Below are 27,037 nucleotides of genomic sequence, written 5' to 3' on the forward strand. Positions count from 1 at the left end.
CACCAGTTTGTAGCCCCACCAGCAATGTACAAGAGTACCCTTTTCCCCACATCCTCGCCAGCACTTGTTGTTGTTTGACTTCATAATGGCTGCCAATCTTACTGGAGTGAGATGGTATCTTAGGGTGGTTTTGATTTGCATTTCTCTGACTGCTAGAGATGGTGAGCATTTTTTCATGTACTTGTTGATTGATTGTATGTCCTCCTCTGAGAAGTGTCTGTTCAGGTCCTTGGCCCATTTGTTGATTGGGTTATTTGTTTTCTTATTGTTTAATTTTTTTGAGTTCTGCGTATACTCTGGATATTAGGGCTCTATCTGAAGTGTGAGGAGTAAAAATTTGTTCCCATGATGTAGGCTCCCTATTTACCTCTCTTATTGTTTCTCTTGCTGAGAAAAAACTTTTCAGTTTAAGTAAGTCCCATTTATTGATTCTTGTTATTAACTCTTGTGCTATGGGTGTCCTATTAAGGAATTTGGAACCCGACCCCACAATATGTAGATCAGAGCCAACTTTTTCTTCTATCAGACGCAGAGTCTCTGATTTGATATCTAGCTCCTTGATCCACTTTGAGTTAACTTTTGTGCATGGCAAGAGAAAGGGATTCAGTTTCATTTTGTTGCAAATGGATTTCCAGTTTTCCCAGCACCATTTGTTGAAGAGGGGGCTATATGTCATTCTCTAAAACTATTAATTCCTTTGAAAAAAAGTACAATTTTATCTCAATCTTTGTCTTTCAATATTTTCTTTATAAATCCTCATTTTAGCCAGGTGTGGTGGCACTGCCTGTAATCCCAGGAGCTCAGGAGGCTGAGGTAGGAGGATCCCATGTTCAAAGCCAGCCTTATCAACTTACTCAGGTCATATGCAACTTAGCAAGACTCTGTCTCTAAATAAAATGCAAACAAAAAATATTGGGGCTGGGAATGTGGCTCAAAGGTTGAGTGTCCCAGGGTTCACTCCCCGGTTGCCAAAAAGAAAGAAAGAAAGAAAAGAAAAAAATTCTCATTATATATATGTATTTTTTAACATTGATTACATTTTATTTTATTTCATTTCAGGGGACATCCTGTGAGTATGGAAGAGGCAAATGCAACTTTGCTGACAGAGTTTGTTCTCACAGGACTTACACAGCAACCACAGTGGAAACTCCCCCTGTTCCTGGTCTTCCTGGCGATATACCTCATCACCGTGGTGGGAAACCTTGGTCTGATCTCTCTGATCTGGAATGACCCTCAGCTTCACATCCCCATGTACTTTTTCCTCGGGAATTTAGCCTTTGTGGATGCTTGGTTATCATCAACAGTGACCCCAAAGATGCTGGCCAACTTTTTAGACAAAAGCACAATAATGTCTTTTTCTGAATGTCTCATGCAATTTTTTTCAGTGGCATTTAATGTGACTGCAGAATGCTTTCTCCTGGCAGCAATGGCTTATGATCGCTATGCAGCCATATGCCACCCTTTACTGTATCCTGTGATTATGACCAATAAACTATGCTTACGGCTACTAGTTTTGTCATTTGTAAGTGGCTTTCTTCATGCCATACTTCATGAAAGCTTTTTATTCAGATTAACCTTCTGTATTTCCAACATAATACATCACTTTTATTGTGATGTTATACCTCTGTTAAAAATTTCATGCAATGATCCTTCTATTAATTATCTAATGCTTTTTATTTTCTCTGGTTCAATACAAGTTTTCAGTATTGTGACTATTCTTGTTTCTTACACCCTAGTGCTCTTTACAATTTTAAAAAAGAAGTCTGAAAAGGGTGTAAGAAAAGCCTTCTCCACCTGTGGAGCCCATCTCTTTTCTGTGTCTTTATACTATGGCCCCCTTCTCCTCATGTATGTGCATCCTGCATCTTCACAAGCAAATGATCAAGACACGCTTTCTCTATTTTACACTGTCATAATTCCTGTGTTAAACCCCTTTATCTATAGTCTGAGAAACAAGCAAGTCTTAGATGCACTGACAAAAATGTTGAAAAGAAATATTTAGATGTCATTAATACCTGTTGTTTCATTAAAACAGTCATGAAATTGTGGGGTTATTTGTACTGTCCTTAGTATTATTGAAAGGGCTTTTCAGTTAGAATTGTTATAAAATGTTAATGAATTAAGTTTTTAGTACTCAAATATATACTTAAACCATTTGTATATCTCATTCAGAAATATGTTTGAAGTTTCAATTAAATATTCTCATTATGGTGGAATAATTAATGTAGAAAAAAACTGGAAACACTTTATGGTTTGTATTTTCTTGCTTTGTAAATACATTGAGTACTAGTGTAATTACATCCAAAGGAGTTGAGTATGATACTTCATACAGATAGCCTGGGCCTCAGTCATTTATTCCACAGTGGTGGCAGGTTTGTGTTGGAGCAAATAGAAAAAAATCCCAGGACATTGGTCAGTCATCACATCTTTATGTTTTTGGGAGGAAATGGTGACTTTCACTTCTTGGAGAAATTGAACACATCACATGAGGAAGAAACAAACTGAAATTCAATTAGGATACAATGAGAAGGCAATTAAAACAGTGAAGACATGGATAAAGAGTGAGAGGTTGTTCTCAACTCATTTGCCTCTGAGTAAAGAGAAGATATGAATTGCTTATCATTATCTCTCTTGAATTTTGAAGCCCTTTCTAGATGTGCATATTTGTTATTGAGCAATCTGAAGAGCCTTATTAATTCAACAAGCTAATATATTATATTAAAGATTTTAAGTATGGGTAGACAGTAGGAAAAATGTTGGCAGAACAGAATACAAATATTGAACATATTTTTTTTTCTTCTTAAATTTGTTTTAATTAGTTATTCATAATAGTAGAATGCATTTATGCACTTTGATATATTATACATAGATGGGATATAATTTCTCATTTTTCTGAGTGTACAAGTTGTAGAGTCATATTGGTCATGCAGTCACATATATACTTAAAATAATAATGTGCATTTCATTCTACTATCTTTCTTATCCCCATATCCCCTCCCCTCCACTCCCTTCACTTCCTTCTACCTAATCTAAGGTAATTCTAGTCTTCTCTAGTGCTCACCATATTGTGCATTAAAATCCGCTGATTAAAGAAAACATTCAACCTTTGTTTTGGGGGGATTGGCTTGTTTCTGTTAGCATGATATCCTCCAACTCTATACATTTACTGGCAAATACCATAATTTTATTCTTTAATGCTGAGTAATATTCCATTGAATATATATACCACATTTTCTTTATTCATTTACTAAAGAATTCCTAGATTAGTTCCATAATTCAGCTATTGTGAACTGAGCTGCAATAAACATTGGCATGGTTACATTGCTGTAGTATACTGATTTTAAGTTCTTTGACTATAAACAGAGGAGTGAAATAGCTGGGTCGAATGGTGATTCCATTTTCCATAGTAGCTGTGCCAATTTACAGTTCCATCAGCAATGTGTAAGTGTACCTTTTCCCCCACATCCTTGCCAACATTTATTGTTGCCTGTATTCTTGATGATTGCCACTCTGAATGGAGTGAGATTAAATCTTATTGTAGTTTTGTTTTGTATTTCTCTAGTTGCTAGAGATGTTGAACACTTTTACATATATATGCTGATTGTATTTCTTCCTCTGTGAAGTGTCCGTTTAGTTCCTTAGGCCATTTATTGATTGGGTAATTTGTGTGTGTGTGTGTGTGTGTGTGTGTGTGCGTGTGTATGTGTGAAGTTTTTTTAGTTCTTTATGTATCCTAGAAATTAATGCTTTATCTGAGGTGTATTTGGTAAAGATTTTTCTCTCAATCTGTAGGCTCTCTCCTCACATTATTGATTGTTTCCTTTGCTGAGAAGAAGCTTTTAAATGAGATTGAATCGAATTACAAACCTTCTTCTCATCAAAGAAAACATTTTTAAAGGCCAAAATGCTAAATAAATAAATAAAATTTTAATATGTAAAGTTTTTTTCAATGTGTCTTTGTCTTGGGGAATTTAAATGTTTATACCAAGTTCAGGTAAGATGATAGGATACCAAAGTACCCACCAGAAAGGTGGAAGAAAATTCTTAAAGGTTGTATTTCCTCATTCTCTAAACTTTTAAAATACAATTAGTGATTGATGTACAGGTACATCTTTGACATTTTTCTCCCGTCACTGAATTCCATGCATTTTGTACTGATACAGTTGATTCTCTCATCCTAAAATCTACTCACCAGTGTTTGCAAAATTCTAGCTGTTCTCCTTTTCCATCTGCTGATATCCTCTTCCTTTTTAAACATTGCTACCAGATGATTCTTTATACATAGGTGTCAGATTAAACCATTTACCTTTCTGACAACTTATTTTTAAAGAGAGAGAGAGAGAGAGAGAGAGAGAGAGAGAGAGAGAGAGAGAGAGAGAATTTTTTAATATTCATTCTAGGGTGGGCACAACATCTTTATCTTATTTGTATGTGGTGCTGAAGATCAAACCCAGAGCCTCTTGCATGCCACGCAAGCGCGCTACTGCTTGAGTCACATCCCCAGCCCGTCTGACACCTTTAATCTATTTTCATTGCTACCAGATTATATGCACACATGGTATATGTATCTAGATTTGCATTAGTGTATTTGTTCTTGAATCTTTCCAGATTATATGATATACATGTGGATATGCATATATATAAATATACACATACATACATTTTTACCCTCACGCTGTATTTGCTCACAGTGGCAATATTTAGGATTCTTGCCAATAAACACCTTTGGATAATACTTATTTTGGGTTAAAAAATCTCCTTAGGATTGCAACTTAGAATTCTTAATTACTCTCTGTATATCTTACATACATACCACAGTTGCTTATCCACATGAGATCCTAAGTAAATATTTGTGAAATGTTTTAAAGCATAATAAGAGAAGGAGGAGAGAAGTATAGAAGTTAATTGAATAAACAAAGTAAAATGCAGAGCCTACTCCTTTTTGAATTATTCCTCTCAACAGAAGCAGCTCTTTAGGTGACTTGGTAAATGGCTCAGAGTATTAGACCCACGAACAGAGTAAATGGTCTCCAAATCCAAAATGACCATTAGATTTGGGACATATTTTGATTGTGTGAATGGTCAAGTGTAGCAACTTATGCTTCACTTTTGAAGGAATATCTTGATATGTACCTTATTGATGGATCATTAGAAATGTCACTGGGGTAGAAGTCTTCTGAATTTTTAGTCTGAGAATATACCTAAAACAGAATTCACAAATAATTTATCTGATATTCATATGTATGGTATAGGGGAAAATCTCCAAATCAGTAATTATAACTCTAATTATTTAATAAGAATATAGAAAGTGAGTGGGTCAGGGATTACCTCAGTGGTAGACCATTTCTCTAGTATGTATGAGGTCCTTAGTTTAATCTTTTGCAACACAAACACATGTAAATACACACACACACACACACAAAATATAAAACAAGGTAATGATTTCAATAAACATTTCAAAATGAATATATGTAGATGTCAAAGAAATGTAGAAAAACTATCTAAATTATGTTAATCATCAAGGAATATAATTAATTAAAATCAAAGTAGTATATCAGAATTCACTTATTGAAATTACTAAAATTTATATATATTGAATCATCCATCAACTTTACTCTTGAACTTTCATAGCCAAAGACAGAGATGTTCATTATCCATCAGTGCTTTTCCTGTTTGACTAAAGAACAAAGTCCCTGACTTATGCCCCCAGGCTCTTTCCCCTCTGGTGCCATCTGACTCCTTTCAGCTTCTGCATGTGCAGGATAGTCCACTTCCAATTTGGGTTTGTATAATGATCAAGGATCTCTCATAATCTACATCCTTTAAAGATGAACTCCTTAGCAAGTATCCACTGACACAATGTTTAAAATAAAGACTCCAGAATTTACCTTTGCTTTATTTTATCTTTTGTTTTGCTCTTAGCTACTCCTAACATGTGTCTAGTGATATTTCTCACTAACTTTTAACCTTTAGCTAAAAGGAACAGCTAAGCTGCAGTTTGCATGAGAAAGAAAACTTTCCTCTTGAATATTACTCAGTTGGCTCCTGGAAGGAATCTAGATCTTGGCCTAATGATACCATATTTTGATGAGCTCAGCCAGAAACCTACTAATCAAATCACTCAGAATGATATATTTTAATATAAACTGAAATTTCCATACACAGGTCAGAAGTGTACCTGGGCAGAGAAAATATTGAAATAAAGTGCAATTTTTGTTTTTAGAACTAGAATTGTCTAATGTGGCTTTATGATTCCAGAGTTGGTAACACATGTGGGACAATCTAGGCTTCTTCTCATACATGTCCTAATCCTCAGTGCCTCTTAGAACAACTTCACTTGTCCTTCAGGGAACCCTCTGGCAGTCTTAGGGGAATTTTAGATCTCTGCTCCTTCCACTTCTGGAGAAAGCACGTAATTGTAGAACTGTGTCACTCTTGTGTTCAAAGCAAACCTTATATAAAGTTTTCCTGGATACTGTATTATTAAACATCCAGAATCAATCAGTTTGCAAAGACTTGCTACTCTTTTTTTTTTTTTTTTAAAGAGAGAGTGAGAGAGGAGAGAGAGAGAGAGAGAGAGAGAGAGAGAGAGAGAGAGAGAGAATTTTTTTAATATTTATTTTTTAGTTCTCGGCGGACACAACATCTTTGTTGGTATGTGGTGCTGAGGATCGAACCCGGGCCGCACGCATGCCAGGCCAGCGCGCTACTGCTTGAGCCACATCCCCAGCCCAAGACTTGCTACTCTTGTTATGGTTGACTCTGTGCTATTGTATTTTTTTCTGTTTCATAATGTCTAGTACATTTTTTAAATTTTTAGATTTTTTTGTTAGTGCATGATAGTTATGCATAATAGTGGGTTCATTTTGACATATTATCCAAGCATGGAATATTAAAGTATCTTCAATATTTCTTTCAAGTTATTGGTAAGACAGAAATTATTTCTGTACGTTTAACTTATTTATTTTTTTTTAGTTTTTTCAGCGGACACAACATCTTTGTTTGTATGTGGTGCTGAGCATTGAACCTGGGCTGCATGCCAGGCTGGCGCGCTAACGCTTGAGCCAATCCCCAGCCCACGTTTAACTTATTTTTATGCAAGGTAAAAGTACTGATTAGATTGTATCAATGTAGTATAGGTTTGAAAGATATGATATGACCAGGGAATAGGATGGAAAATGGTGCACTAATGGCACTTAATTTTGTGCTAAAATCTGGATAAGAAAAATGCTACAAAACTGATTTGTGTCCTTTGGTGATATTCTTTTTAATCTCACTATAATGATTTCATTTACTTATGTATAACTTCAAACAATTTAAGACTAGAACTAGAGTTTGAAGTTATAATGATTCTTACATAAGATATATTTCTAAGACTCTGGTAAAATGACCCATTGTGTTTAATTAATTACATGTTCTGAATGAAAATATTAAGTTGTCAAGTACTAACTCTGTCCTTTCACACACTTCTGACAAATATATATACGTATATTTGTATTTATGTATTTATATTTTATTTACCAGGAAACATGATGAAACATTTTTTCCTGCTACTTTTCCAGATTTTATGACAATAATTGATATTGATAATTTTCAACCATCCAATGATTAGGATTGCATGGAGGGAATCCTATTCCAAATAAGAATTCATTCAAAGTGTAGTTATTGGTACTGGTTATTTACATTCCCTTAGTTTTACATCTTTGGCTACATGTTATTCTGCTTATAAAGATGGGAAAGAAAAAGAGATATGTACAGTTAAACAAGAAAGATTTCAAGGAAAAAACAAGATTAATCAGTGTAATAACAAAGATAAAATTAAAAATCTGCTTTGTATATATTGAGGGTAGCACATGATGTTATGATGTATATAAATAAATTGAAGTGATTGGCATAAGAAAGTAGTAGTATTCTACTTTCTTAGAAATTTTCAGTATGCTAACTAAGATAATATCAATTATTAAAATTTTGTTTCTATTTTTGATCTCATATTTAAAGACAAAACAACTTGACTATCTGGAAAGAATGATCAGGTAATAAAAGCATATATATGAAAATCATGCCATCTTTAAATAAGGATTTTAAATTGTATAGCTCTCTTGGACTCAAATTCCAGGAGGAGAGGGGTAGGGATTCCATTTAGAATAGAAGAAAAAGATAAGATTCCCTTGGATCACAACTTTTAATGAATTCCAAGTTAACACAAACATTTTCATCCAAATCTCTGAACCTTTTTTTTCCTCTCAAGATCACCTTCCTTGGATGCTTCCTCTTTCTTTGACTTTTCTGTACTTACTCACATCTCTCTTATTCTCTGTCTAGTTTTTTTCCCCTTCCTCTTATTTTCTTTTCATTCACCCTAAACTGCCTTTCTACTTTTCCTGTAACTCTTCTCCTCTCCTTTCCTTCCTCTCTTTTCTCTTTTGTACATTTATTGCAATGGCGTGCAGGAGAAATGCCTTACATTTGATGCAGGCAGGATGGAAAGGCCAGCCCTTCTCCACAATGCTCCCAGTGCTCAGAGCTCACTCTTCCGCTCTTTTCACCATTGTGCTTCTTGTTTTTGTACATGCACTTGCTACTGTTCTCTGAAATTCTATCACATAACAGAAAATGCTCTCACTAAAATATATAAATTTCCACAGAAAATATCTATGTTAATGCTTTGACTTACTAGAGCTTTTACTTTGGTAATATGCACCATTCTTTACTTTCTTCTTTTTTATTGGATTTATTTTATTTTATTGATTTGAATAAATAAATAAATAAATAGACAAACAGCTGGCAACGGAATGCATTACAATTCTTATTACACAGTTGGTAGAGTGCTTGCTTTGCATACATAAGGCCATGGGATCAATCCTCCTCATCACACAAACAAACAAACAAACAAACAAACAAAAATCCTTTGTTCTTCTTCATTATCTTTCTTATTTTATGTCCACAAAGCTTCACTCTCCATTTTCCCCTTCACTTCTGGATCACTCTGATCCCTACTTTTTCTTTTTTTCTTGTCTGTCTCTTGTTTCTCTTATGTTCAATTCAACATCTGAGAGGTAATAATAAATAACTTTATTAAATGAAATTGACCCAAAGCAATAAATGTGGCAGAGGATGGAGGAATCTGCTTGAAAAATAGGCAGGAAAAGGACCCAAGGCAGCCAGTTAATAGCAAAAATTATTTCTCAATGTTACCTCAATCAGGGATTCAATTTGTGACATGAATTTCAGGTGTCAAAACCACAAATAACACTACTGATGTGGATGCAGGGTGCATCTTTTTTGCCACATTTTAAATCCTGTGCATTTGTGTTTCACTGGGCAAACCTATACAAATTCTCATCTCTCTAGGTAAAAGGGCCATGAAAAAGTTAGCTTTTAGGCCTTTGGGTTCTTAAGTAGAGGGAAGCTCCCGCCCACCAAAAAGTTTTGTCTTAGGAAGGGGTACAGATGTATCATCTAATAAATGACATCTATCCATATTATAACTTCTTTAATGCAACTTTCTCATCAATTCCTTCCCCCTCTCTTTTCCTTGGATACAATCTCTGATGGGTAGATCATCCAGTTATGCCTTCACCTATTCTGAAGTTACCAGGTCATTAGTCATAGGAGTATCGAGCAGAGCCATACTTACACCAATATCTCCTGGGTGTTAAGGGTGTTCTCCTTTTGAAAATTTGATAATGAATTGAAGGATTCAGTTTTATTTTTGATATTACTCACCCATTTAACAATTCACTGCTTTCCTCTTCAGGGGCTAACCTCTAACACCACATATGTAACTGAATCCTAGTGACTCTACATTCTGAATTATTTCAATCTGCCTGTTCATTTTCCTAACTTCTACAAATGTCATATTATGTCCAGACTAGGCAATACAAGTATGTTGGCATTGTCAGTGAAGAGCTTTTAAATATAGATTCTTAACTCTTTCATGAATAACTGTTTTTATACTGATACCTCATATTATATATATATGTTATATAATGTATGTAATATATATTTATATACATATGTCTGTAGTGATAACTCATATTATAAATATATATATATATATATATATATATATATATATATATATATATTTACACACACACACACACACACACACACACATGGTATAAAAAGACCATTAGATGTGTTTATTGGTCTGTGACCTCTTGGAAAATAATAACAGTTTTCTCATTATTTCCCATGCTCCATTGTCCCATTTCTATAAAATTTTTGCATATTACAAATATTTAATTTAACATATTTGATCACATCATTACACATGTTAAAAGATCTTAATGTAAGAGCATATTATCTGATAAGTAAGTTTCAAATTCTTTCAAATGACATTCATTTTACTTTGTAATCCAGGTCATTCAGATAGTTCTGTAGATCTTGAACCATGTCTAGGACATCAAATTTCCAACCACATTCAACAGTTCCCAATAAATTTATCACAAATTTAGAAGGCCTCTCATTTTCTCTAATTTTTTTTCCTGTAGGTTTATTGATTTGAATCTTTTTTGCTATATGTAATTCTCTAAAACTATTAATGCCCTTTGAAAAAAAAGTACAATTTTATCTCAACCTTTGTCTTCCAATATTTTCTTTATAAATCCTCCTTGTAGCCAGGTATGGTGACATTGCCTGTAATCCCAGGAGCTCAGGAGGCTGAGGTAGGAGGATCCCATGTTCAAAGCCAGCCTCATCAACTTAGTCAGGTCATAAGCAACTTAGCAAGACTCTGTCTCTAAATAAAATGTAAACAAAAAAGAGTGGGACTGGAAATGTGGCTCAAAGATTAAATGTCCCTGGGTTCAATAACCTGTTGCCAAAAAGAAAAAAAAAAAGAAAGAAAAGAAAAAAAAATCCTCATTGTATTTTTTTTAACATTCATTACATTTTATTTTGTTTCATTTCAGGGGACATCCTCTGAGGCATGGAAGAGGCAAATGCAACTTTGCTGACAGAGTTTGTTCTCACAGGACTTACACAGTAACCACTGTTCCTGGTGTTCCTGGCAATATACTTCATCACCATGGAGGGAAACCTTGGTCTGATCTCTCTGATCTGGAATGACCCTCAGCTTCACATCCCCATGTACTTTTTCCTCGGGAATTTAGCCTTTGTGGATGCTTGGTTATCATCAACAGTGACCCCAAAGATGCTGGCCAACTTTTTAGACAAAAGCAAAATAATGTCTTTTTCTGAATGTCTCATGCAATTTTTTTCAGTTGCATTTAATGTGACTGCAGAATGCTTTCTCCTGGCAGCAATGGCTTATGATCGCTATGCAGCCATATGCCACCCTTTACTGTATCCTGTGATTATGACCAATAAACTATGCTTATGGCTACTAGTTTTGTCATTTGTAAGTGGCTTTCTTCATGCCATACTTCATGAAAGCTTTTTATTCAGATTAACCTTCTGTAATTCCAACATAATACATCACTTTTATTGTGATGTTATGCCCCTGTTAAAAATTTCATGCAATGATACTTCTATTAATTATCTAATGCTTTTTATTTTCTCTGGTTCAATACAAGTTTTCAGTATTGTGACTATTCTTGTTTCTTACACCCTAGTGCTCTTTACAATTTTAAAAAAGAAGTCTGAAAAGAGTGTAAGAAAAGCCTTCTCCACCTGTGGAGCCCATCTCTTTTCTGTGTCTTTATACTATGGTCCCCTTCTCCTCATGTATGTGCATCCTGCATCTTCACAAGCAAATGATCAAGACACGCTTTCTCTATTTTACACTGTCATAATTCCTGTGTTAAACCCCATTATCTATACTCTAAGAAACAAGCAAGTCTTAAATGCACTGACAAAAATGTTGAAAAGAAATATTTAGATGTCATTAATACCTGTTGTTTCATTAAAACAGTCATGAAATTGTGAAGTTACTTTTACTGTCCTTAGTATTATTGAAATGGCTTTTCAGTTATGAAATGTTAACGAATTAAGTTTTTAGTACTCAAATATATACTTAAAACATTTGTATATCTCTTTAAGAAACATGTATGAAGTTTCAATTAAATATTCTCATCATGGTGGAATTATTAAAGTAGAAAAAAAAGTGGAAACACGTTATGGTTTGTATTTTCTTGCTTTGTAAATACATTGAGTACTAGTGTAATTACATCCAAAGGAGTTGAGTATGATACTTCATACAGATAGCCTGGGCCTCAGTCATTTATTCCACAGTGGTGGCAGATTTGTGTTGGAGCAAACAGAAGAAATTCCCAGGACATTGTTCAGTCATCACATCTTTATGTTTTGGGGAGGAAATGGTGACTTTCACTTCTTTGAGCAATTGAACTCACATATCACATGAGGAAGAAACAAACTGAAATGCAATCAGGATACAATGAGAAGCTAATTAAACCAGTGAAGACATGGATAAAAAGTGAGTGGTTGTCCTCAACTCTTTTGCCTCTGAGTAAAGAGAAGATATGAATTGCTTATCATTATCTCTCTTGAATTTTGAAGCCCTTCTAGATGTGCATATTTGTTATTGGGCAATCTGAAGAGCCTTACTAATTCACAAAGCTAATATATTATATTAAAGATTTTAAGTATGGGTAGACAGTAGGAAAAAGGCTGGCAGAACAGAAGACAAATATTGAAAACCTTTTTTCTTTTTAAATTTGTTCTAATTAGTTATTCATAATAGTATAATGCATTTATGCACTCTGATACATTATACATAGATGGGATATAATTTCTCATTTTTCTGAGTGTACAAGTTGTAGAGTCATATTGGTCATGCAGACACATATATACTTAAAATAATAATGTGCGTTTCATTCTACTATCTTTCTTATCCCCATATCCCCTCCCCTCCACTCCCTTCACTTCCTTCTACCTAATCTAAGGTAATTCTAGTCTTCTCTAGTGCTCACCATATTGTGCATTAAAATCCGCTGATTAAAGAAAACATTCAACATTCGTTTTGATGGGATTGCCTTATTTCAGTTAGCATTATATCCTTCAACTCTATGCATTTATTGTCAAATACCATAATTTTATTCTTTAAAGCTGCGTAATATTACATTGAATATTACCACATTTTCTTTATCTATTCATTTATGAAGAATTCCTACCTTAGTCCATAATTTAGCTATTGTGAACTGAGCTGCAATAAACATTGGCATGGTTACATTGCTGTAGTATGCTGATTTTAAGTTCTTTGGCTGTAAACTGAGGAGTGAAATAACTGGGTCGAATGGTGATTCCATTTTCCATAGTAGCTGTGCCAATTTACAGTTCCATCAGCAATGTGTAAGTGTACCTTTTCCCCCACATCCTTGCCAACATTTATTGTTGCCTGTATTCTTGATGATTTCCACTCTAACTGGAGTGAGATGAAATCTCATTGTAGTTTTGATTTGCATTTCTCTAATTGCCAGAGATGTTGAACACTTCTACATATATTTGCTGATTGTATTTATTCCTCTGTGAAGTGTCTGTTTAGTTCCTTAGGCCATTTATTGATTGGGTAATTTGTGTGTGTGTGTGTGTGTGTGTGTGTGTGTTTGTGAAGTTTTTTAGTTCTTTATGTATCCTAGAAATTAATGCTTTACATGAGGTGTATTTGGTAAAGATTTTCTCCCAATCTGTAGGCTCTCTCCTCACATTATTGATTGTTTCCTTTGCTGAGAAGAAGCTTTTAAATGAGATTGAATAAAATTACAAACCTTCTTCTCATCAAAGAAAACATTTTTAAAGGCCAAAAAGCTAAATAAATAAATAAAATTTTAATATCTAAAGTTTTTTTTTCAATGTGTCTTTGTGTTGGGGAATTTAAATGTTTATACCAAGTTCAGGTAAGATGATAGGATGCCAAAGTACCCACCAGAAAGGTGGAAGAAAATTCTTGAAGGTTGTATTTCCTCATTCTCTAAACTTCTAAAATACAATTAGTGATTGATGTACAGGTACATCTTTGACATTTTTCTCCCGTCACTGAATTCCATGCATTTTGTACTGATACCGCTGATTCTCTCATCCTAAAATCTACTCACCAGTGTTTGCAAAATTCTAGCTGTTCACCTCTTCCATCTGCTGATATCCTCTTCCTCTTTAAACATTGCTACCAGATGATTCTTTATACATAGGTGTCAGATTAAACCATTTACGTTTCTGACACCTTTTTTTTAAAAGAGAGAGAGAGAAAGAGAGAGAGAGAGAGAGAGAGAGAGAGAGAGAGAGAGAATTTTTTAATATTCATTCTAGGGTGGGCACAACATCTTTATCTTATTTGTATGTGGTGCTGAAGATCAAACCCAGCGCCTCGTGCATGCCAGGCGAGCGAGTTACTGCTTGAGCCACATCCCCAGCCCGTCTGACACCTATTAATCTATTTTCATTGCTACCAGATTATATGCACACATGGTATATGTATCTAGATTTGCATTAGTGTATTTGTTCTTGAGTATTTCCAGATTATATGATATACATGTGGCTATGCATATATATAAATATACACATACATACATTTTAACCCTCACCCTGTATTTGCTCACAGTGGCAATATTTAGGATTCTTGCCAATAAGCACCTTTGGATAATACTTATTTGGGGTTAAAAAATCTCTTTAGGATTGCAACTTAGAATTCTTAATTACTCTCTGTATATCTTACATACATACCACAGTTGCTTACACACATGAGACCCTAAGTAACTATTTGTGAAATGTTTTAAAGCAATATAAACCCCATGCAAAAAGCACAGCAAGAATTCATTAGTCTTCTTCAAATTTGAAATGGCTGCTGCTTGTCAACTTACCTCACATTTTTTTTTATAAAGAAATCACCCTTCATTAAATTGAGGTATATATGTTCTTATTACAGGGATTGGGTCCTAGAATTGATATGGCAAATACCAGGGGGGTATTTAGTGTTTGTTTGGCTTTAGTGATACAAAATTAGATATATATTTAAACTAAGTATTATTATTCTATATTTCTGCAAAATTATTCAATTTGCAAAATTAATGTCACATCATTTTCTTTGTTTTTGTTCCCCTAAAACCAAGGAAATGCAGTGAATGGATCACAATGAAGCTTTTGTTGCTCTTTCTTCCCAAGAATTCATGTGGTTGCATATGGTTAGTTTGTTGATTTATTGCAGTATAATGCTCCCATGGAACAGATGGTTCCTTGTTAGTTAACTAGATTTTTTTCTTGATTATCCATTGCTTTAACACAAAAGCAGAATTGATAAACTAATCAACTCTCTATTCCTTCAGCTACTGGAAGTTCCATTACTGTAATTTTCCTTTGCCTGGATGAGAAGTTGGATGTTAATGTATAGATATATGGGCAGGTATATAACTTTAGTTTGGTGAGGAGGGAACAAGCAACCAAGGGCCACTCTGAATCTCAGACTTCCTTTTCAGACTTCTCTTTTGAATATCTAATGTACAGATTATTCTTCTATGAATTGTGCTTCAATGAAATCAAACTGCTTTATGCTACAGAAATTCATTAAAATCACTAGTCCTTTGATACAATCACATTATCAATTCTCTTATAGATTTATTCCTTTATGTAAAACATTTTTGCATTTCAGTGAGATGTTGGGAAAGGGTTAAAATACACATTTTTACTGAGTCCTTGTTTTGAATAGATTTTTATTATTTTTCTTTTTGCCCTAAAATAAATTATTAAAACACACATTATATTTAATGGTTATTTAGTATATCATGTAATGAATTCACCCAGTTGTAAAGAAATCTACTAGTGTAAAATCATGTCGTGTATATACTAAAAATAGTACATAAAAGACTCCTTATTATGTTGTTTCGTTCATTTCTTCTCTTTGATATATAAATAATTCATAGTTACTTTCACTGTACACATATATATATTTTTCATTAACTAAAACCTTCTACTGTTTAGGAGATTATTAACAAAATTATTCTGGAGAGTGAAAAATCACTTAAGAATGAATATATGCAGATTTCAAAGAAATTTATAAATACCATCTAAATTATGTTAATCATCAAGGAATGTAATTAATTAAAATCAAAGTAGTACATCAGAATTCACTTAATGAAATTACTAAAATTGAAAAGACTATCTATATTGAAATCATCCATCAACTTTACTCTTGAACTTTCATAGCCAAAGACAGAGATGTTCATAATCCATCAGTTCCTTTCCTTTTTGACTAAAGAACAAAGTCCCTGACTTATGCCCCCAGGCTCTTTCCCCTCTGGTCCCATCTGACTTCTTCCAGCTTCTCCATGTGCAGGATAGTCCACTTCCAATTTGGGTTTGTGTAATGATCAAGGATCTCTCATAATCTACATCCTCCAAAGATGAAGTCCTTAGCAAGTATCCACTGACACAATGTTTAAAATAAAGACTCCAGAATTTACCCTTGCTTTATTTTTAATTTTGTTTTGCTCTTAGCTACTCCTAACATGTGTCTAGTGGTATTTCTCACTAACTTTTAGCTAAAGTGGAACAGCTAAGCTGCAGTTTACATGAGAAAGAAAACTTTCCTCTTGAATTTTACTCAGTTGGCTCCTGGAGGAAATCTAGATCTTGGCCTAATGATACCATATTTTGATGAGCTCAGACAGAACCCTACTAATCAAATCACTCAGAATGATATATTTTAATATAAACTGAAATTTCCATACACTGTTCAGAAGTGTACCTGGGCAGAGAAAATATTGAAATAAAGTGCAATTTTTGTTGTAAGAACTAGAATTGTCTACTGTGACTTTTTGATTCCAAAGTTGGTAATGCATGTGGGATAATCTAGGCTTCTTCTCATACATGTCCTAATCCTCAGTGCCTCTTAGAACAACTTCACTTGTCCTTCAGGGAACCCTGGCAGTCTTAAGGGAATTTTAGATCTCTGTTCCTTCCACTTCTGGAGAAAGCACCTAATTGTAGAACTGTATGACTCTTATGTTCAAAGCAAACCTTATATAAACTTTTCCTGGAGATTGTATTGTTAAACATCTAGAATCAATCAGTTTGCAAAGAATCGCTACTCTTGTTATTGTTGACTCTATGCTATTCTATTTTTTCTGTTTCATAATGTCTAGCACATTTTTAAATTTTTAAAATGTTTTTGTTAGTGCATGATAGTTATGCATAATAGTGGGGTTTATTTTGACATATAATACAAGCATGGAATATTAAAGGATCTACAATATTCCTTTCAAGTTATTGGTAAGACAGAAATTATTTCTTTACTTTTAAGTACTTTTTTATGCAAGGTAAAAGTACTGATTAGACTGTATCAATTTAGTATAGGTTTGAAAGATACAATATAACCCAAGGAATAAGAAGGAAAATGGTGCACTAATGGTATATAATTTTGTGCTAAAATCTGGATAAGAAAAATGCTACAAAACTGATTTGTGTCCTTTACTGATATATTTATTTTCTTATTAATCTAACTATAAAGATGTCATTTACATATGTATAACTTCAAACAATTTAAGACTAGGATAAGATTTTGAAGTTATAATGATTTTTGTATAAGAAATATTTCTAAAGATACTGGTAAAATGACCCATTGTGTTTAATTAATCACATGTTCTGAATGAAAATATTAAGTTGTCAATTACTAACTCTGTCTTTTCACACACTCTGTCATATATATATATATATATATATATATATATATATATATATTTATATTTATTTACCAGGAAATATGATAAAACATTTCTTCTGCTACTCTTTCCAGAAGTTATGACTTAATAAGTACACATACAATAATTTACCTTGATGATTTTCAACCATCCAGTGATTAGGATTGCATGGAGGGAATCCCATTCCAAATAAGAATTCATTGAAACTGTAGTATTAGTAATGGTTATTTACATTGCCTTAGTTTTCTATCTTAGGCTACGTGATATTCTGCTTATAAACATGGGACAGAAAAAGAGGTATGTACAGTTAAACAAGGAATATTTCAAGGAAAAAAATTTAATTACTGTAATAACAAAGATAAAATTAAAAATCTGCTTTGTATATATTGAGGGTAGCACATGATGTTATGATGATTATAAATAGATTGAAGTGATTGACATAATAAAATAGTAGTGCTCCAGAATGCACTAAAATAATATCAATTATTAAAATTTTGTTTCTATTTTTGTTCTCATATTTAAGGACAAAACAGCTTTACTATCTGGAAAGAATATTCAGGTAATAAAATCATATATATGAAAATCATGCGATCTTTAAGTAAGGATTTTAAATTGTATAGTTCCTTGGACTCAAATTCCAGGAGTAGAGGGGTAGGGATTTCATTTAGAATAGAAGAAAAAGATCAGATTCCCTTGGTTCACAACTTTTAATGAATTCCAGATTAAAACAAACATTTGCATCCAAATCTCTGAAACTTTTCTTCCTCTCAAGATCACCTTCCTTGGATGCTTCCACTTTGGTTGACTTTTCTGTACTTATTCACGTCTCTTTTATTCGGTCTAGTTTATTTCCCCTTCCTCTTATTTTCTTTTCATTCATCCTAAACTGCCTTTCTACTTTCCTGTAACTCTTCTCCTCTCTTTCCTTCCTCTCTTTTCTCTTTTGTACATGTATTGCAATGGTGTGCAGGAGAAATGCCTTACATGTCATGAAGGCAGGATGGAAAGGCCAGCCCTTCTCCACAATGCTCCCAGTGCTCAGAGCTCACTCTTCCACTCTTTTCACCATTGTGCTTCTTGTTTCTGTATATACACTTGCAACTGTTCTCTGAAATTAATTCTATCACATAACAGAAAGTGCTCTCACTAAAATTTATAAATTTCCACAGTAAAATATCTGTGTTAATGTTTTGTCCCATTAGAGCATTTACTTTGGTATTTTGTGCCATTCTTTACTTTGATCTTCTTCTTTTTTTGGATTTATTTTATTTTATTGATTTAAATAAATAAATAAATGACAACAGAATGCATTACAATTCTTATTACACAGTTGATAGAGTGTTTGCCTTGCATGCATAAGGCCCTGGGATTAATCCTCCCCATCACACACACACACACACACACACACACACACACACACACACAACATATTGCTCAAAAATAACTGCCATGAAAACAGACCACAGATCAATGGTACAGAATAGAAGACTCATAAACAAACCATTCAGAAATACTCAAATAATCCTTTTAGACAAAGATGCAAAAAACATGCATGGGAGCATGGACAGTCTTTTTAAGAAATGGTTCTTGGAAAGCAGGTTATCCATATATAGAAGAATGAATATACAGTAGAATGGATATAGAAGCATGAAAATGAAGCAACATCCTGTCATTAAGTACACAAAATGCAACAAAAATGGAGAAAAAAGTTAAAATAATAAAAAGTAAACACCAGGAAAAGCTTCTCTCATGAACCAGCTTCAGAGGGAATGACTGATCATTCTCTCTCTCTAATGGCCTTCAGGATACACATTTTTATGTACAGAGGGCCTTTCAGTTCACCTGTGTCTATTGCAATGTGCTCCCTCAGGCAATGTTCTACTCTAGGTGGTAGTTTACTTTATCTTTCACATGCTCACTTCAAATGCTTCATGGGTGCCTAATGATATTAAGTTCAGAAATAGGTTTGCACACGGTACAGATATACCATCTAATAAATGACATCTATCCATATTATAAGTTCCTTAATGAAACTTTCTCATCGTTTCCTTTCTCCACTCTTTTTCTTACATGCAATTTCTGAAGAGTAGATCATCCAGTTATGCCTTCACCTACTCTGAAGTTACCAGGTCATTAGTCATAGGAGTATCGAGCAGAGCCATACTTACACCAATATCTCCTGGGTGTTAAGGGGGTTCTCCTTTTGAAAATTTGATAATGAATTGAAGGATTCAGTTTTATTTTTTATATTACTCACCCATTCAACAATTCACTGCTTTCCTCTTCAGGGGCTAACCTCTAACACCACATATGTAACTGAATCCTAGTTACTCTACATTCTGAATTATTTCAATCTGCCTGTTCATTTTCCTAACTTCTACAAATGTCATATTATATCCAGACTAGGCAATACAAGTATGTTGGCATTGTCAGAGAGGAGTTTTTAAATATAGATTCTTAACTCTTTCATGAATAACTGTTTTTATACTGCTACCTCATATTATATATATATATATATATTATATAATGTATATTATATATATATTTAATGCATATAATGCATATTTCTGTAGTGATACCTCACTATATATATATATATATATATATATATATATATATATATATACAGACACACACACACATACACATATATGGTATAAAAAGTACATTAGATGTGTTTATTGGTCTATGACCTCTTGGACAATAATAACAGTTTCCTCATTATTTCCCATGCTCCATTGTCCCATTCCTATAAAATTTTTGCATATTACAAACATTTCATTTAATATATTTGATCACATCATTACACATCCTAAAACATCTTAGTATACGTGCATATTATCTGATAAGTAAGTTTCAAATTCCTTCAAATGACATTCATTTTAGTTTGTAATCCAGGTCCTTCAGATAGTTCTGTAGATCTTGAACCATGACTAGCACATCAAATTTCCAACCACATTCAACAGTTCCCAATAAATTTATCACAAATTTAGAAGGCCTCTCATTTTCTCTAAATTTCTGTTTTCCTGTATGTTTATTTATTTATTTTTATTTTTTTAATTAATTTATTTTTTTATTGGTTGTTCAAAATATTACAAATCTCTTGACATATAATGTTTCATACATTAGATTCAAGTTGGTTATGAACTCCCATTTTTACCCCAAATACAGTTTGCAGAATCACATCTGTTACATGTTCACATTTTTACATAATGCCCTATTAGTAACTGTTGTATTCTGCTACCTTTCCTATCCTCTACTATCCCCCCACCCCTCCCCTCTCATCTTCTCTCTCTACCCCATCTACTGTATTTCATTTCTCTCCTTGTTTATTTTCCCGTTCCCCTCACAACCTCTTATGTGTAATTTTTGTATAACAATGAGGGTCTCCCTCCATTACCATGCAATTTCCCTTTTCTCTCCCTTTCCCTCCCACCTAGTGTATCTGTTTATTGTTGATCTTTTCTTCCTGCTCTTCCTCCCTGCTCTGTTCTTAGTTGTTCTCATTATATCAAAGAAAACATTTGGTATTTGTTTTTTAGGGATTGGCTAGCTTCACTAAGCATAACCTGCTCTAGTGCCATTTTTTTCCCAGCAAATTCCATGATTTTGTCATTTTTTAGTGTTGCGTAATATTCCATGGTGTATAAATGCCACATTTTTTTATCCATTCATCTATTGAAGGGCATCTGGGTTGGTTCCACAGTCTAGCAATTGTGAATTGTGCTGCTATGAACATCGGTGTGGCAGTATCCCTGTAGTAAGCTCTTTTAAGGTCTTCAGGGAATACTCCGAGAAGGGCAATAGCTGGGTCAAATGGTGGTTCCATTCCCAGCTTTCCCAGGAATCTCCATACTGCTTTCCAAATTGGCTGCACCAGTTTGTAGCCCCACCAGCAATGTACAAGAGTACCCTTTTCCCCACATCCTCGCCAGCACTTGTTGTTGTTTGACTTCATAATGGCTGCCAATCTTACTGGAGTGAGATGGTATCTTAGGGTGGTTTTGATTTGCATTTCTCTGACTGCTAGAGATGGTGAGCATTTTTTCATGTACTTGTTGATTGATTGTATGTCCTCCTCTGAGAAGTGTCTGTTCAGGTCCTTGGCCCATTTGTTGATTGGGTTATTTGTTTTCTTATTGTTTAATTTTTTTGAGTTCTGCGTATACTCTGGATATTAGGGCTCTATCTGAAGTGTGAGGAGTAAAAATTTGTTCCCATGATGTAGGCTCCCTATTTACCTCTCTTATTGTTTCTCTTGCTGAGAAAAAACTTTTCAGTTTAAGTAAGTCCCATTTATTGATTCTTGTTATTAACTCTTGTGCTATGGGTGTCCTATTAAGGAATTTGGAACCCGACCCCACAATATGTAGATCAGAGCCAACTTTTTCTTCTATCAGACGCAGAGTCTCTGATTTGATATCTAGCTCCTTGATCCACTTTGAGTTAACTTTTGTGCATGGCAAGAGAAAGGGATTCAGTTTCATTTTGTTGCAAATGGATTTCCAGTTTTCCCAGCACCATTTGTTGAAGAGGGGGCTATATGTCATTCTCTAAAACTATTAATTCCTTTGAAAAAAAGTACAATTTTATCTCAATCTTTGTCTTTCAATATTTTCTTTATAAATCCTCATTTTAGCCAGGTGTGGTGGCACTGCCTGTAATCCCAGGAGCTCAGGAGGCTGAGGTAGGAGGATCCCATGTTCAAAGCCAGCCTTATCAACTTACTCAGGTCATATGCAACTTAGCAAGACTCTGTCTCTAAATAAAATGCAAACAAAAAATATTGGGGCTGGGAATGTGGCTCAAAGGTTGAGTGTCCCAGGGTTCACTCCCCGGTTGCCAAAAAGAAAGAAAGAAAGAAAAGAAAAAAATTCTCATTATATATATGTATTTTTTAACATTGATTACATTTTATTTTATTTCATTTCAGGGGACATCCTGTGAGTATGGAAGAGGCAAATGCAACTTTGCTGACAGAGTTTGTTCTCACAGGACTTACACAGCAACCACAGTGGAAACTCCCCCTGTTCCTGGTCTTCCTGGCGATATACCTCATCACCGTGGTGGGAAACCTTGGTCTGATCTCTCTGATCTGGAATGACCCTCAGCTTCACATCCCCATGTACTTTTTCCTCGGGAATTTAGCCTTTGTGGATGCTTGGTTATCATCAACAGTGACCCCAAAGATGCTGGCCAACTTTTTAGACAAAAGCACAATAATGTCTTTTTCTGAATGTCTCATGCAATTTTTTTCAGTGGCATTTAATGTGACTGCAGAATGCTTTCTCCTGGCAGCAATGGCTTATGATCGCTATGCAGCCATATGCCACCCTTTACTGTATCCTGTGATTATGACCAATAAACTATGCTTACGGCTACTAGTTTTGTCATTTGTAAGTGGCTTTCTTCATGCCATACTTCATGAAAGCTTTTTATTCAGATTAACCTTCTGTATTTCCAACATAATACATCACTTTTATTGTGATGTTATACCTCTGTTAAAAATTTCATGCAATGATCCTTCTATTAATTATCTAATGCTTTTTATTTTCTCTGGTTCAATACAAGTTTTCAGTATTGTGACTATTCTTGTTTCTTACACCCTAGTGCTCTTTACAATTTTAAAAAAGAAGTCTGAAAAGGGTGTAAGAAAAGCCTTCTCCACCTGTGGAGCCCATCTCTTTTCTGTGTCTTTATACTATGGCCCCCTTCTCCTCATGTATGTGCATCCTGCATCTTCACAAGCAAATGATCAAGACACACTTTCTCTATTTTACACTGTCATAATTCCTGTGTTAAACCCCTTTATCTATAGTCTGAGAAACAAGCAAGTCTTAGATGCACTGACAAAAATGTTGAAAAGAAATATTTAGATGTCATTAATACCTGTTGTTTCATTAAAACAGTCATGAAATTGTGGGGTTATTTGTACTGTCCTTAGTATTATTGAAATGGCTTTTCAATTAGAATTGTTATAAAATGTTAGTGAATTAAGTTTTTAGTACTCAAATATATACTTAAACCATTTGTATATCTCATTTAGAAACATGTATGAAGTTTCAATTAAATATTCTCATCATGGTGGAATAATTAATGTAGAAAAAAAGTGGAAACACTTTATGGTTTGTATTTTCTTGCTTTGTAAATACATTGTGTACTAGTGTAATTACATCCAAAGGAGTTGAGTATGATACTTCATACAGATAGGCTGTGCCTCAGTCATTTATTCCACAGTGGTGGCAGATTTATGTTGGAGCAAATAGAAAAAAATCCCAGGACATTGGTCAGTCATTACATCTTTATGTTTTTGAAAGTAAATGGTGACTTTCACTTCTTGGAGAAATTGAACACATCACATGAGGAAGAAACAAACGGAAATGCTATCAGGATACAATGAGAAGGCAATTAAAACAGTGAAGGCATGGATAAAGAGTGAGAGGTTGTTCTCAACTCATTTGCCTCTGAGTAAAGAGAAGATATGAATTGCTTATCATTATCTCTCTTGAATTTTGAAGTTCTTTCTAGTTGTGCATATTTGTTATTGAGCAATCTGAAGAGCCTTACTAATTCACAAAGCTAATATATGAAATTAAAGATTTTAAGTATGGGTAGACACAGTAGGAAAATATTGGCAGAATAGAAGACAAATATTGAAAACTTTTTTTCTTTTTAAATTTGTTTTAATTAGTTATTCATAATAGTAGAATGCATTTATGCTCTCTGATATATTATACATAGATGGGATATAATTTCTCATTTTTCTGAGTGTACAAGTTGTAGAGTCATATTTGTCATGCAGTCACATATACTTAAAATAATAATGTCTGTTTCATTCTACTTTCTTTCTTATCCCCATATCCCCTCCCCTCCACTCCCTTCACTTCCTTCTACCTAATCTAAGGTAACTCTAGTCTTCTCTAGTGCTCACCATATTTTTAATATTTTTCTTTTTGCCCTAAAATAAATTATTAAAATACACACATTATATTTAATGGTTATTTAGATATAAAGTATATCATGTAGTGAATTCACCCAGTTGTAAAGAATTCTACTAGTGTTGGCAAAAAATCATGTCGTGTATATACTGAAAATAGTAGGAAAAAGACTCCTTATTATGCTGTTTCATTCATTTCTTCCCTTGGATATTTAAAATAATTCATAGTTACTTTCTCTGTATACATATATACATATTTTTCTTCATTAACTTGTAAAACCTTCTACTGGTTAGGAGATTATTGAGAAAATTATTCTCGAGAGTGAAAAATCATTTAAGATTTAGGGAATAACAAGTAAAATCAATCAGAAATGGAAGTTTGCTTCTTTCTCAAAATCTAGATTGCTGCAGTCTGTCTGGGTACCAAATAACAGAGCTGCCACAAAGCCTTGTAGGTTCAAAGAGTAACTCTTTATTCTGGAACTCTCACCAGCACTCTACACACACTTCCGGGGAACACACTCCCTCCACCAGGCTCCAGGCGCCAATTCTCTCAGAACTCCAGGAGAACTCAATGGGAACTCCAAAGTAGTGGGTGACCAAGGCAGCAGGATCCGCCCTAACCCTGGAGCCTCCCTACTCCTGGAGCAGGGTTACCTTTCAACAATTCCCTCTGGCAAAATGCCAAGTGTGATTTGGACTAAACTGTGGCTCTCAACACTAGATTATGGTCTAGAGATTTCAGTATTTTATGACATATGAATGTCTGTCATAAAGTGTCTGAACAAATCTGGTCTAGGATTTTGCAGGGTGCAGGTATTGGCTGGAGCTATTTTAAAACTGAGTCTGAAACCATAACCCACATCAGAACTGTGCAAACTCAGAAACATTGACTCCATCATTAGGTTGACTCTGCAATATTAGTGCTATTGGGTAGGGCATACATAAAGAAAAATTTTTGTTTGTTTTAATAAACAGTAACTTCATAATAGTTAAGATACGGAGTCAACCTAGGTGCCCTTCTACAGAGGGATGGATAAAGAAAATGTGGTATATATACACAATGAAGTATTACTCAGCCATAAAGAAGAATGACTTTATGACATTTTTGCAGTAATGGATGGATATGAGAGACTATCATGCTAAGGGAAATAAACCAATTCCCCAAAGCCAAAGGCCAAATATTTTCTCTAATATGTGGATACTAACTCATAATAAAGGAGGGAGGAGAGAAGTATAGAAGTTAATTGAATAAACAAAGTAAAATGCAGAGCCTACTCCTTTTTGAATTATTCCTCTCAACAGAAACAGCTTTTAGGTGACTTGGTAAATGGCTCAGAGTATTAGACCCACTAACAGAGTAAATGGTCTCCAAATCCAAAATGACCATTAGATTTGGGACATATTTTGGTTGTGTGAATAGTCAGGTGTAGAAACTTATGCTTCACTTTTGAAGGAATATTTTGATATGTACCTTGTTGATGGATCATTAGAAATGTCACTGGGGTAGAAGTCTTTTGAATTTTTAGTCTGAGAATATACCTAAAACAGAATTCACAAATAATTTATCTGATATTCATATGTATGGTATAGGGGAAAATCTCCAAATCAGAAATTATAACTCTAATTATTTAATAAGAATATAGGAAGTGGGTCAGGGATTACCTCAGTGGTAGACCATTTCTCTAGTATGTATGAGGTCCTTAGTTTAATCTTTTGCAACAAAAACAAATGTAAACACACACACACACACACACAAAATACAAAACAGGGTAATCATTTCAATAAATATTTCAAAAATGAATATATACAGGTGTCAAAGAAATTTATAAAAATCATCTAAATTATGTTAATCATCAAGGAATGTAATTAAAATCAAGTAGTATATCAGAATTAACTTATTGAAATTACTAAAATTTATCTATATTGAAATCATCCATTAACTTTATTCTTGAACTTTCATAGCCAAAGACAGAGATGTTCATTATCCATCAGTGCTTTTCCTTTTTGACTAAAGAACGAAGTTCCTGACTTATGCCTCCAGGCTCTTTCCCCTCTGGTCCCATCTGACTCCTTCCAGCTTCTCCATGTGCAGGATAGACCACTACAATTTGGGTTTGTATAATGATCAAGGATCTCTCATAATCTACATCCTTCAAAGATGAAGTCCTTAGCAAGTATCCACTGACACAATGTTTAAAATAAAGACTCCAGAATTTACCCTTGCTTTATTTTTAATTTTGTTTCGTTCTTAGCTACTCCTAAAATGTGCCTAGTGGTATTTCTCACCAACTTTTAGCTAAAGTGGAACAGCTAAGCTGAGTTTGCATGAGAAAGAAAACTTTCCTCTTGAATTTTACTCAGTTGGCTCCTGGAGGAAATCTAGATCTTGGCCTAATAAAATCATATTTTGATGAGCTCAGACAGAACCCTACTAATCAAATCACTCAGAATGATATATTTTAATATAAACTGAAATTTCCATACA

At 34.0% G+C, this 27,037-nt stretch overlaps 2 protein-coding genes and 1 pseudogene across 2 annotated transcripts; all 3 read left to right on the forward strand.

Annotated features, from left to right (window-relative positions):
* The first annotated feature begins 1,075 nt into the window (after positions 1-1,075).
* LOC144251487 (olfactory receptor 5H17-like) lies at positions 1,076-2,002 on the forward strand. The gene has a single exon (XM_077794363.1). It carries the CDS (start codon positions 1,076-1,078, stop codon positions 2,000-2,002), a length of 927 nt encoding a protein of 308 aa, XP_077650489.1.
* A 5,498-nt stretch (positions 2,003-7,500) lies between these two features.
* On the forward strand, positions 7,501-11,845 carry LOC144249038 (olfactory receptor 5H17-like; annotated as a pseudogene).
* A 10,716-nt stretch (positions 11,846-22,561) lies between these two features.
* LOC144251502 (olfactory receptor 5H17-like) lies at positions 22,562-23,488 on the forward strand. Its single transcript, XM_077794378.1, has one exon. It carries the CDS (start codon positions 22,562-22,564, stop codon positions 23,486-23,488), a length of 927 nt encoding a protein of 308 aa, XP_077650504.1.
* The last annotated feature ends 3,549 nt before the right edge of the window (positions 23,489-27,037 follow it).

The sequence above is a fragment of the Urocitellus parryii genome, chromosome 2, assembly GCF_045843805.1.
Source record: "Urocitellus parryii isolate mUroPar1 chromosome 2, mUroPar1.hap1, whole genome shotgun sequence".
NCBI lineage: Eukaryota > Metazoa > Chordata > Mammalia > Rodentia > Sciuridae > Urocitellus > Urocitellus parryii.

Coding starts and splice junctions, on each gene's coding strand:
- LOC144251487 (XM_077794363.1), top strand. CDS start 1,076: ATGGAAGAGGCAAATGCAACTTTGCTGACAGAGTTTGTTCTCACAGGA.
- LOC144251502 (XM_077794378.1), top strand. CDS start 22,562: ATGGAAGAGGCAAATGCAACTTTGCTGACAGAGTTTGTTCTCACAGGA.